The following is a 13,653-nucleotide window of genomic DNA, read 5'->3' on the forward strand; positions in this document are numbered from 1 at the left end:
GTATGCTCTGAAGCGAATCACAGTGGGATGCATGCACTGAAATGTTGCGTGCTATTATTAAAAGAAGAATCACGGATGAATGGGATAGGCAGAAAAAAGATAGCGCCTAAACTCTAAAGACAGCCATCTTTCAGATGCAATGCAAAGTTTTTACCTGAAAGATTGAGCGGAGGGGGGGGGAGGAGGTTTTTAGTCCGTAGGCCATTGTGGAGTCGGGCATGCCGGAGGCATCCATGAGGATTTTTCTCCTCCCCGAACGAAAAAAAAAAATAAAGAAAGAAGCACCGCAGTCCCGTCGTGACCACGACCCATTCAATTGGGTTGAAATATAGACAAATAAAAACAAAAATTAATCGTGGTATGTACCCGTTTTATACATTAAAATAAGACAAAGAAGATCTTATAAGGGTTCCTTTTTTTTCTTTTGAGATACGGAAACCCGTTACCGTTACCCTAAAATATCATTTTTACCGTATACCAACGGTCTTTGTCAATAAGTGGCCATCATTAAACTAATTATGTTCAGGCAACTGCCAAAACAACGTCCCAGGAATCCCCTTTGACGTTTCGAATTCGAACTCAGCAATTTCCTTGATCGTGATCGGAATACCTTGCTGAATTATCGTGCTAAATTATTCGCAATTGACTGTTCGGTTGATCGTGACGTTGTAATTAGTAATTGGAAACTTCTCTTGATGTAATTGAATCAGTTATTTCAAAACGGCATAACTCACTCAGTTTTTCAGGAAATAATAAAAACTGTTTCATTCATTCAAAAGTAGGTATTTACCTAAACGAATTTTGAAAGACTTTTTTGTGCTGAATATTAGGCATATAAGTGTTTGAACTTTATAGGGAAAGTACTGACTTATAATATATGTTTATGTTAATGTGTATGTTTGTTTATACATGTTCACAATTTTTTCGTTTCTGGCTTTATGGATTTTGACGTTAGTAGTTTTCAGTGACTTCTAGGGTGTAACCTATTTCCCAGAGAAAGTTTCCGTGTGTAGTTAAGTCACTAGAAAGTGTACCCTCTTTGAACTACTACGGGCGGTTACGCACTCATTGTAGAACTCGTCATAGAACAATTTGTATGGTAGCTTACGCACTAGATCTGACTTCTGTCATCCGATTTCTCTCCGTCATCCGTGAGGATTTCTCGGATGTGCATCAGCTTCAAATCGGACGTATGACGTAGATATATGTCAAAGATCGGATTAGTGCGTAAGCAATATCCGAGTTCGGTCCGAGTTTTATATCCGTATTTTCACGGACTCGGATCGGATGAGTGCGTAACCGCTCTACCTCTTATAATTTATTAGGAACACCAGACAAGTAAGTAGGTATGGTACAGTGATACAATTATGCATAGTACGCAAAATAAGTTTTTCGGTTGGTTGCGGTAAACATGGATAGGTTGAAAACCAGGCGTCCAGTAATTGTATGGTTCCTGCAAATTAATATTTCCAGATAAGTATGTTTTTCAGTAACAAGTGCCTAAGTATAGTTTGCGACAGGTCGAGATAACAATCTGTACTATACATACTTGATGCCAAGACAGCTACTTATCTTTAAAATTAATGTCTGTGGATTTTCCATTAACTTTGGAACAATGCGAATACGCACGTTCTATCTCTGATATATTATGTATGCATGTTGTTCTATTGTTAATACTTAGTATTGTTTCGGTGGTTCACTTTACATTCAATAGAATTCAAATCACTAAAATACAATCCTGTTAAGCTTATAGATTTGCAAGCGACCACAAAGTTTCTTTCATACATACCATATCTAATTTTTAATAGAATGACATAGGTCTTTGTTTTGGTAGGTATAGGTAACTACAATCATAATATCGGGGAACTACTTACTATAATTTATTTTTTCTAGGAGCGTGCCTTATTTGGTGAAGGAAAACTTGCAAATAATATAGATTTATTCCTAAAGTAAGTACCAACCTATCTAAAATTTACCCGATTCTCTAGTACACAATCTCTAAACTAAACTAAATTAACAGGTCTTAATCTAGTGCTTTCCTTTTCCGCAAGCAACATTATGAAAGGGATAGCAATAGATTTAGACGTGATATTTTAGTTTAGTTTAGAGATTGTGTACAAAGGAATTAGCCATTGTAGATTCATAATTTTGTAAAACAATCTTAGAGAATGCTAAGAACATGGCTAAGATCGCCTAGAAACGCTTTAATATGTGTTTTCAGTCATCCATACTGCATACTAATATATACAAATATCTATACAAATACTTATTATCATAAACTAAGTAGATGATGCCCGCGATTTCGTCTCGGCCGTGGAAACTTTTTGACTTTCCGGGATAAAAAGTAGCCTATGTCACTCTGAAAGTCTTTAACTATAGCAATGCAAAAAATCACGTTGATCCGTTGCGACGTGATTGAAGGACAAACCAACAAACTAATTAACCGACAAACAAACACACTTTCGCATAATAAGGGTACTGACGTATGCACATCTTGCGAAAGCTGCACATTAATATGTAAAGGAGAAAACATGACCCTATTTGATGATTATTGCATGGACTGCGATGTTCATAAAGTATAAGCACCTAACTACAAAAGTAGGTTGGATTTTATACAAATTCGCTATCAAGTTTGAATGTTTTTAATGTCTAAGTATTTGATACAATTATAATAGTGATTACTATTTATTTTAGTTTATTAGAACGTTGGTAAATACGTAATAATTAAAATGCAATTAACATAGATTTTGATTAGGTATTATTTATGCCAAGGCGAAAATTGATTTGAAATTAGGGCGAGTATAGATCTATACTCCCCTTACAGATTAAAAAAAAACATAGTTATTTAATTATAATAGTACCCACTGATTTTATTTCTAAAACACGTATAGGTACCTACTTAACTTAAAAAAAATCATAAATGCCCTAATTTGAAATTAATATAGAAATTTATCATACCTACCAGCAGTTTAAGTTAAATCGGAGCAAGTTTATTATCTCTAAAGTGGTTTTTACAATGCGTTTAAATCGATGAGCCGCGTCAAAGCGTTGGATGATTTCCATGTTGAGGTCACATGAAGTTATAATTACAACTTTCGAAGAATTACAAAATAAATAAATAAAAAGTGAATAAAAATCTTTTTTATTCAAATAAACTTTTACAAGTAGGTACTTTCGAATAGTCGGATGCATCAGCAAATCCATCGCAAGATTTGAAACGAAAGTAAAGTTTAATAATAGTTGGAATGTTTCCTGATATCACTTGCCTGGTTATTCAGCAGCATCGTTGATGCCTGACTTTGTTATATGTTATAGTATCCTTACCTGTGGGAATCCCGAAAGCGATAAGATGCAATATTATATGTTTTGCACAGTCGAGAACCAGTTTCTAAACCTATATTACAGATAGGTAAAAGTATACTAATACGGGGATTTATGTACCTGTGTCTACTTATACCATCATCATAATCATTATCAACCCATAACCAGCTCACTACTGAGCAGGGGTCTCCTCTCAGTATGAAAAGGGTTTGGCCATAGTCCACCACGCTGTCAAATTGCGGATTAGCAGACTACACCTTTGAGAACATTTTGGAGGACTCTCAGGGATGCAGGTTTCCTCACGATGTTTTCCTTCACCGTTAAAGCGAGTGATATTTAATTTATTAGAACGCACATAACTGCGAAAAGTTAGAGGTGACCAGCCTGACCAGCAGCACCCAGGCACACTGTGAGGTTACCTGGCTGGCACTCTAAAGCTTTCAGACTAGGTTAACCCAGAAAACCAGAATTATTTAATTACAATCCTTCCTAACTGATTTAATCGAATCGAATCCAAGTTTTACCTAAGAACTTCAACTTGGGTCCATTTTAATTTTGCTGACACTTAATAATAAAAAACAAGTTTTTATACTTAAATAAATAGGTGCCTAAATAAGTTAGTAAAATATTAGATACATTCAGGAAGATTATTTCAAATGAATCAATTTTCCTTGAATAGGATACGTTATATTATACCTCGGCCTCAGTAGCAAGCAGTAGATATATCTGGTGTAAATGCCATGTTCATATTCAAGGTTACGGTACAGGTTCTGCGGATAAGAAAACAAAGTGACATGGCAGTGTTCCACGAAAAGGTTGAAACAAGTCCAGATTCACTCCTTTTTAGGAGTGGTGCGACTGAAACAAGATATGTGTTTAGCAAAGGATTCATGACTATCACTATATTATTTTGAAGAAAAAAGACATATTATATAAAGGTACCTATAAAATAAGCGTTATACTAAATGGATTATGTATGTCTATCATTAGATCGAGGAGCCTGGCTACGATTTTACCCTACTATGTAAACGTAAATACGTCTGAGATATGCAAAGTAGGTCAAGTTTATTATGGGGTTGGTATTTCTTTCGACACAACAATCAGGGCCGGCTCGTCCATAAAGGCGAGCTAGGAAACCGCCTAGGGCACTGTTGGAGAGCAGCATGGCGACAGTTTTATCTGCCGTACCTAAGAATCGTTTCTATAAAATTAAAGAAATTTTCACGCTCGCTTCGCTCTCGTGTCTAGTGCTTTTCTGTTTATTTTACAACGCCCCTGTAAGATAAAAAGATAATTTAAAAAACCGACTTTCAAAACCAATACAATGTAAAAATATTTTTTGTTTCTACACTGTAGAAACAAAAATCTACACGTGTGTATGATGAAGTCAGGCGAGCTTCACGCTTTATTTCTCAAAAATTCAATAAGAAAATTTCACACACAAAATACAAATTATTAAAATCGACGTACCTACTCATTAGTACCTACCTACTTGGTTAAAGTCACGCAAGCGTGCAGGTCTTTTGTACTGAACAATAGAAAATTTAACTTCTAAAAAAAAACTAAGTCTTGAGTTATTTAAGAAAATTATTTGAATAGTTTTTGCGTTTTATTTTGTTACAAACACAGCAAATGTTTGTCTCCAGAGGCGCGAATAGTAATTCGCCTAGGGCGAAGAGTTTGCTTGTGCCGGCGCTGATTACAAATACTTCAGTGTACCTACCTACTTCTTGAATATCATGTGTTACTTTTCAATTAGTAAGTATACGTTTATAGCTTGGTTTGTACATAGTGCAATATTATGATAGTGTAATATCCAAATATTTTCATAAGAGATTTACATGACTGCTAAATACTTTAAAAAAACAAGTCCTTGCAATGTTCGAATTACAATAAATCTATTTTAAAGGGCAATAAGATGGCGTGAAATAAATACTTATACATTATACCAATGTACCTACTCTGTGTACGGTCTACGTCATTTGATTTCGGCTAACTCGGCTAACTTAATACCGTTTTTTGTTTTTATCTGACCTTGAACGTTTTACTTCATACCAAGAGATCGTTGACGTCTTTTGTTCCTTACAGACTATCTTACCTACTGAAAATTATCTCTTAATAGATATTATATTTTATCTATCTACTTACATAGAAATTGAGCTATCTATACTTAGATAATATTACAATAAAGCTGTATTTGGACAATTTCAGGACAATTAATATATTTAGATATTTTTTGGCTTTATTACCGATCACCTGATATCAAGTTGTTAGAATAGAAGAAACGTTTACTCAACGTTGCTATCATGCCCCCCACAATTTTTGTAAAATCAGAAAATTCAAATCTTAGTCTAGTCCTATGTGTTGCCGGCCTTTCAGGAATTTGTTGATTCGCCCCTGGAATAACCCCGCGTTGTAATCTAATGGGAACATCGTCGAAGGGACTTTATTCCAAATTATTTGATATGTATTTAAAATTATTTAGTAATTTTGTAGAAAAAGGAGGGTGGAATGAGGCCAGACAACAGCTCTTCAGAACACTTCCTATTAAAAGGCGATAGACCATGCAAAGAGATCTTACGTCTCTGCAGTGGTGCTTTCCAACGAGCCGGTTAGTTTGGGATCGTCCACAAATCCGACACCCCGCCTTTGGATCCAATAAAATTGAAGAAGTTGGTACTGGGGTGCTCCGGCCCAAAGGTGAGAGCAGTGCTCCATAAATTATGTGGGCTGACTTGCGTTTTATAGAGAAGAATCCTGTGCTCGGGCGCGAAGTACCGCTTTGCAATGTTGAGCACCCCAAGCTTTTTAGAGGCTAATTTGGCCTTTTTTATTTTTTTTTATTATAAATTACTATATTTCAAATATCATTCGAGAAGTACTTATTAAGTTATCAAGTCAAATTACTATATAAATCATGACCGCGTGGAATGGTGCCAAGAATACTGGCTGCATATCCGCGCTGGACAGCCAGGCTGATCCGTTGCGTAAAAAATGAGCCAGCCCTTCTGTCACCAGATGAGGCTATTAATCGCGGTCTCGTAATTTTTTTTTTGCACTAAGACTCCATGGCCCTAGGGTCTCCACGGCAAACGGCACAAAAATGTAACTCTCTATAAGAGAGGCATACTTGCGCCGCTTGCCGTTTTCAACTGTTTCCCGCTCCCGCCAGCTCCCGGTCTTGATGCTGTCTTCCTGATATGACACGGGGCCAATGTGTCAACGCAAGTTGCGTCCCACATTAGCGCCCGTCCCCGTTCCCAGGGAACCAGCGTCAATCCATCAGGTCTCTTGCCATCATCACGACTAATCCCGGCTCAATGAGTGCAGGAAATTGGCCTTTTAATTGTTTTTCCCAGACTACCTGTTTCAGAGGGAATTAGTCGGTCATTATTTATTTTGAATATTCACTCCATTTATAATAATCTATACTATTATATAAAGAGGTAATGTCGTTAAGTTTGTTTGTAGGGGGTAATCTTTGGAACTACTGAACCGATTTTAAAAATTACATTTATTTACATTACATTACATTATTCCTGAGTGACATAGGCTATACGGGATCTTTAAAAACCTAAATCTACGCGGGCGAAGCCGCGAGGATCAGCTAGTATTAAGTATAAAAAAAATTGTTTGTTCGTTCGTAACTAAGCGATAAATACTACTAAAAAAAACTACCTACTGAACCAATAGCTAAATAGTAGGTACAGATGAGGAAGGTGGTGGTGTTTCCACCCTCGTGCCTCTGAGAGCACGTAAAGCTGTAGGTTTTCATTTTGACTTTGCCGTAATCAAAGTAACGCCTGCTTCCATACAACATTTGCCGTAGTCGGGTAAAATTCGACTATTGCTACGGTATTTTAAATACTAAGTACTTCTAGCACTAGCTTTAAGTTTACAGTTTTTGGAAGATAATGGGAAATATGGAGTAGGTATCCTATTGTGATTACAAGTGTGTAAAAATATTGTAATGTGCGTTCGGCTTTACACAATTCACCTGTTCATAAATAATAAAATGTAACGAATATGATAATACGGCACAATAGATAAGAATCGTTGTGATTCTATTTTAATGTGTGTTGCTGTGTTCGAGTTACTACTTAATAAATAGATCAATATATTGTGTAGGCATATTTATCTACTTTTCTATAAAAAGTTAGAATAAAAAGTTTATCTAATTGCTTTCTATCTAATCCATAGAAATTATTCGGGTCGTGTTATCTTAGAGGTAGGTACCTATTATCTATACTCTATCCATGGAAGAAGAAGTAGACGTATATCGCTCTCTCTCTGTAACGTAATCCTATACAAATGACTGAGACACAAATCTCAGTGGGCATTAACCATTTTGAGACACCAACCAATCATAATAATCATACAATTCGAAAATAATTTTCAAATATGAAAAAAATTAGGAAGTCGTATTTTTTAATTTTTTGATTACGACTTATTTAACATGGAAGATCATATCTAATGGCACTGTTTAGGTACAAAAGGTTTTCCAATATTTATAATTAGGTATCTACATCTCAACTCTGTTTTATCATCAAAAACAAGATTTGTTCAAAGACAATTCCAAGGAAATCCGAACGAATGGCAACTCTACCTACTATTAACAATATGATCCATTTGATTAGATACTATCAGATAATAATAATGGAAGGATTGATTAAGTTGTTAGATAAAATAATAGGAAATAGAATAAAGTGCTTAAACATAGTAATATGGTATTAAATTGGTAAGGTTTTAAACAGCAGTAAAACAATTTCTGCTACTGATTGAATTAAGTAGAGCATTTAATAGATAAGCCTCAAATATAATACTATAGTTATAACAGATTATAATAATATCATATAGTATAGGTATTATATAAAATTCATAGCCCTGACCGACTGACTGACTTACTTATATGTATATCAACTCACAGCCTAAACCACTGATCCTAGAGACATGAAATTTGGAGAGCGTGTTCCTTGTAAAGGTAGGTAAAGTATATGTAGGTAGGTACTAGGTAGGTACGTAGGCTATCCACTAAGAAAGGATTTTTCGAAATTCCACCCCAAAGTGGCTTAAATGGGGGTTTGAAATATAAAAGGAAAAGCTGACTGACAGATCTATCAACGCACAGCGCAAACTACTGGACTCATCGGGCTGAAATTTGGTGTGCAGATAGCTATTATGACGTAGACATAATATAGACGTAGACTAAGAATGGAATTTTGAAAATTCAAAACCTAAAGGGGTAAAACAGGGGTTTGAAAGTGTAGTCAACGCGGACGAAGTCGCTGCCATATGCTAGTTTTAACATAAAATGAAATGTAAAAAAAGAATAACACTGCGTCAATTGAGTGATAGTGTAACGCACTTAGAAATGAAACCAGCGTATAATTATAAAAATATTAAGTACATCCTCAAACGATAAACGAGTGTAGAGTAAATGCAAAGATGAGATCTTTCGTCTCAGTTTATGTAAAACATTTCAAAATTCTTGGGTCGTGTTATATCATAATGCCAACTCTCAATAACTTCAAGCCAAACCAAAATGGTTGTTATTCAAGACAAGATTTTTGCCTATTAAGTTTTTGTCGATTCGTGGAATTATTTTGTTTGTAATGTACACAGTGATTGCTTAAGATATAAAGTCTTAAAATCTTTTGGATGTTACCTAATGCTTGTTTATGTAATAAAGTATTTACAATTATTAATAAGAGATCCATTATGAGATCGTATAGGCTTAACTTTTGGAAATATAATTTTGGACAAAGTTCTCTTGTGGAGATTCCACACTACGGTCTTATGTCACTTCTTGTAGGTTCACTCGACGATTCAAAATCAATTGTTAAACTTGATAGTTTATTTTTGAAATAACCGGACCACATGGATGAACAGATGTACTGGACAAAATTATAGGGGTGCTTGTTTTACTACAGTATCCTTAAAAGTCAATTTATTAAAGTTACTTACATTAGAACCAAATTTTATTCGATTTCTAAGTACATTCCAATATCAATTATTGTTAATTATTTTTCTTTTTTACGAAGCCTATTGCCTAATTTCATCAAGCCAATTAATCATGGTTTAGTTAACGATCTTTGCTTTGTATCTCTCCTTTTTGAATATCGCGTACCTATGTCATCTGACAAAAAGGGATAGGGAACTAAACGGGGGTTAAATGCTTGGTGGAATTGGGTCTTAAGCTTCCAAAAGAAAAACCAAGTGTTAAGGTTTATTAATTGAATAAAAATCTTTTAATTTCTACAAACAGTTTCAAAATAATATAATAATAATAATGACTTATTTCCTTCGCAACAAAAAAAAATTTCTTTAACTGAAGTAGGTACCTAGGTATTTTCCCGATCTTATCAAACGTGTTTACATGAGAACTTGCTCGTAACACACATTTCATATAGATGTAAATACTAATATCTCAATTAACGCATTTAGCGCAACGCATTCAAAGGCTTTGTTTTGTATGCAAAGGCTACGCTGGAGTGGAACGAACTGAAGCCGGTGGTTATAGTACAGGCGTGTCGGTCCGAGCCGACGCACGCGCATATCGCTGATACCACAAAGCGGTATAAAAGAGGACGTGCCCTTAAGCCGGTCCAATTCTCCTCCAAACTTGTGAGAAGTACAACCTAAAAAAATGGCAGATTTAGAAGCGATGCATGGCCCGAATGACACCGAGGGTGTGATCGTCGCCAAGGGGGTGTCTATGGTGGTGTTGTTCTGCGCCTGCATGATATGTGGTCTCGTGCCTATGTTTGTGGCGAAGCGGTTCAACTGGATATCTGCCGAAGAAGCCGGCTCGTTAAAATCAAAAAACAAAATTGTTATGACCTTGCTCTCGTTCGGTGGCGGTGTGCTCCTGTCAACCACCTTCCTGCATTTACTCCCCGAGGTCGACCACAACATTCACCACTTGCAAGGTGAGTTCTATTTATTTTTCTTCTTCTAAGTAGAGGCGCAAATATGAGAATATAGAAAATAGTTTCATATTTGTGCCTTTTGGGGTGGAGACCATGGGTTCGTGATGCTAGATCCTTTTTTAAGGGCCTTTCATCCCGTCTCGCGGAATCCACGGGGGACCGGAGGGCTGGCCATTCAACGAGGTAACGCTGCCAGCGTTCTGATGATATTTTCGATCTGTAATTTTTACAATTTTTTAGATTCGTTTTAGTGATAAATAACAAATTGATTCAGTTAGTTCTGATTTGAGAAGCAGCTAATTTCTCCATTTTGGATACGTGTATAAGTCATCAAAAAGTGTTTGCCAAGTCTGAAACTTTTGTTAAAAATTTATCCTCTTATGTTCAAGTTATTCAAAGTGTTACATTATTCCTTCTTAACAAAATACAAAAGATGTATTTTATTACCTAGGTGTCACCAAATAAGCAATTTGACGACCTCCCTGGCGCAGTGGTAAGTGCTGTGGTCTTATTAGTGGGAGGTCCCGGGTTCGATTCCCGGCGGGGATTTGAAATTTATAATTTCTAAATTTTTTGGTCTGGTCTGGTGGGAGGTTTCGGCCGTGGCTAGTTACCACCATACTGGCAAAGCCGTGCCGCCAAGCGATTTAGCGTTCCGGTACCATGCCGTGTAAAAACTAAGGGGGTATGGGTTTAATAAAACTGCCATACCCCTTCCAGGTTAGCCCGCTACCATCTTAGACTGCATCATCACTTACCACCAGGTGAGATTGCAGTCAAGGGCTAACTTGTATCTGAATAAAAAAAAAAAAATATTTTGTAGATGAGTGCGAAGTGTTTTATGTTCGCACAGGTGCGTTTCAACATCTTAAGTTACGAGCTGTTTACTTGTACTTACTTAAAGGTCAAATGTTGTTATGATTAATATCTTAAAATTAGACTCAAGAATCTTAAATTTTTTTATTTTTCATATTTCGCTTTGTTTTATTAAAAATATCGTATCAATTTTTCTATACTGAATCTCTTCTCTTTCTCTAAATACTCGTAGGAAGATACCTACTACAAAGTCGCAATTAGCTTTGGCTGAGTAATAATTACTAATTAGGTGTTAAATTATCTTGTAAATATTTTCGTAGATTTCTATATTTAGAACATTTCATATGCTTGTACAATGTACATAGAATAGAATATAATTAGAATAGAATATATTTTTATTCATATTTACGTCTAGTCTACAGAATAGCCGGTTCGTTAAAAGCTTTCCCGTATATAGCCAGGGAGAGTCAATTAGTTATTTTATAAGTCAAAGATTACTTTTGATAGGTAGGTACTTGATACCAACATCAATGCACTCAAATCTTGCAACTCTACAAACATTATTTTACATAATTTCGTCTATACCATGTATCTAGGATCATTGTAATACTTATGGTCGTATTCAGCGATCTTCATTTTGTACGTTAGAATACGTAGCTAGTAGACCAGCGTTGTTTCTTCTTTAATGAATTTAAGAAAATCATTAACAATCGATTAGTGTATATTACGCACGATACTAGTGGTGCACGGAATGGTGCATATGAACGGAAATCCTACGCAGGTTTGTCAATTTAACAGGAAAAGGAAAAAACACAGAACTGACTGCAAACTAAGCGGATTTAGGTTCTAAAAATGTTTTCCTGACTGACTGTTTTAAGTAAAAAAATATTTCCGTAATTATAATATTGATTTATTATACTACTTACTTGGTAGGTACCTTTCTGATGACAGAGTTTTCCATAAGATCCGGCTATAAATCAATCAATAAAAAGAAATCAGTGATTTTAAATTCTAATTTTTTAGAGTTTAAGATCTATAGAAAAAATAATAAGCTGTGATATGATGTGATGTTAGGACATCCGCCTTATAATCAAAGGTTAGGGGTTCTATCCCGGGGACGCACCTCTAACTTTTCGTAGTTATATGCATTTTAAGTAAAATATCACTTGCTTTAACAGTGAAGGGAAACATCGTGAGGAAACCTGCACGCCTGAGAGTTCACCATAATGTTCTCAAAGGTAGGTATGTGAAGTCTACCAATCCGCACATGGCCAGCGTGGTACTCTTTGATTTTTCGGGACAAAAAGTCGCCTGTGTCTCTTAGGTCTCTCTCTCTCTCTGTCTCCAGGTCTTTATCTATACCCATGCAAAAAGTTACGTCAATCCGTTGCACCGTTGAGACGTGATTGAAGGACAAACTAACAAACCAACAGACCAACAAACAAACACACTTTCGAATTTATAATCATTACCCTATACAGTATTATTATACTGTACTTAGTATACTAGTATTTTCTGTTTAACGACCTTTTTTAGGATTCCGTACCTCAAAAAGAAAAAGGAACCCCTGTAAGATCATTTCGTTGTCTGTCTGTCAAGAAACCTATAGGGTTACTTCCCGTGGAACTAGAATTATGAAATTTGGCAGGTAGGCAAGTAGGTCTCATAGCACACGTAAAGGGAAAAAATCCGAAAACCGTGAATTTGTGGTTACATCACACACAAAATTTAAAGTGTGTTCAGGAACAATACTAATTGGTATTTTCAACTTTAAAAGTAAGATTACTATACCAAGTGGGGTATTATGAAAGGGGTTTACCTGTTCACTCTAAAAAATAATTTTTATTTATTTTTATGCATTAGTTTTTGATTTATCGTGGAAAATATCGAAAAAATACGACTGCAGTACGGTACCCTCAGTACGCGAATCTGACTCACACTTGGCCGGCTTTAGCCTTTAACTGTGCAATCTACCATGGTATCCTCAAAAGATTTTTTCAAACAGAAAGTACATTTCTGTTCTCCTCGGTGATTTCTGTCCACTGCTCTACCTTATAAAGTTATAGGTACGTAAAATCCTTCCCTGTGTTAATCGTCTATTTAATGCCAATCATATTAATGCCAATCTGTATTAAATCGCTTCCATAAAATATCTAACTCTAAAGTGTTGATTTTATCGCGTTATGCGCTATCAAATTCAAATCCATTTAACTTGCTATTTCTGTCTATATTTATCTATATACCTATCTATAGTTCAATATCTTAACGGAAACTGATAACGAGAACTTTGTATTAGCAAACATGGATTAGAATAAGTAGACCAATTCATTATAATAAGTAGGTAGATACTAATAATAAATAAAACATTCGAAATTCAATAGGCTACTTGAGTCATATCTAATTCCGTCCAATAAATGATTACTTATTATAGTATTTTGCTTAAGACAACGAAATATATCAATAACAATTATTAAAAACGCAGGATGGATATATAAATCCAATTTAAAAAAATACAGTTTTTATTTTTATTTGAAACGCAGAAAACGCTGTCAGCCATGATGTGACGTCATTAAATATGTAAACAAAG

At 35.4% G+C, this 13,653-nt stretch overlaps 1 protein-coding gene across 2 annotated transcripts in view; it reads left to right on the forward strand.

Annotated features, from left to right (window-relative positions):
• The first annotated feature begins 9,795 nt into the window (after positions 1–9,795).
• The window catches only part of LOC117990746 (zinc transporter ZIP1-like), a 30,968-nt gene continuing 27,110 nt past the window's right edge, over positions 9,796–13,653 (forward strand). For both annotated transcript variants that reach the window (XR_011237833.1, XM_034978234.2), the window contains exon 1: positions 9,796–10,250. Coding sequence is in view for 1 of the 2 variants with exons in the window: in XM_034978234.2 (XP_034834125.1) it covers positions 9,968–10,250 (283 nt within the window). In the remaining variant the exon portion in view is untranslated. The remainder of the gene's footprint in view (positions 10,251–13,653) is intronic.

Source organism: Maniola hyperantus, chromosome 18 (genome assembly GCF_902806685.2).
Source record: "Maniola hyperantus chromosome 18, iAphHyp1.2, whole genome shotgun sequence".
NCBI classification, from domain to species: Eukaryota; Metazoa; Arthropoda; class Insecta; order Lepidoptera; family Nymphalidae; genus Maniola; species Maniola hyperantus.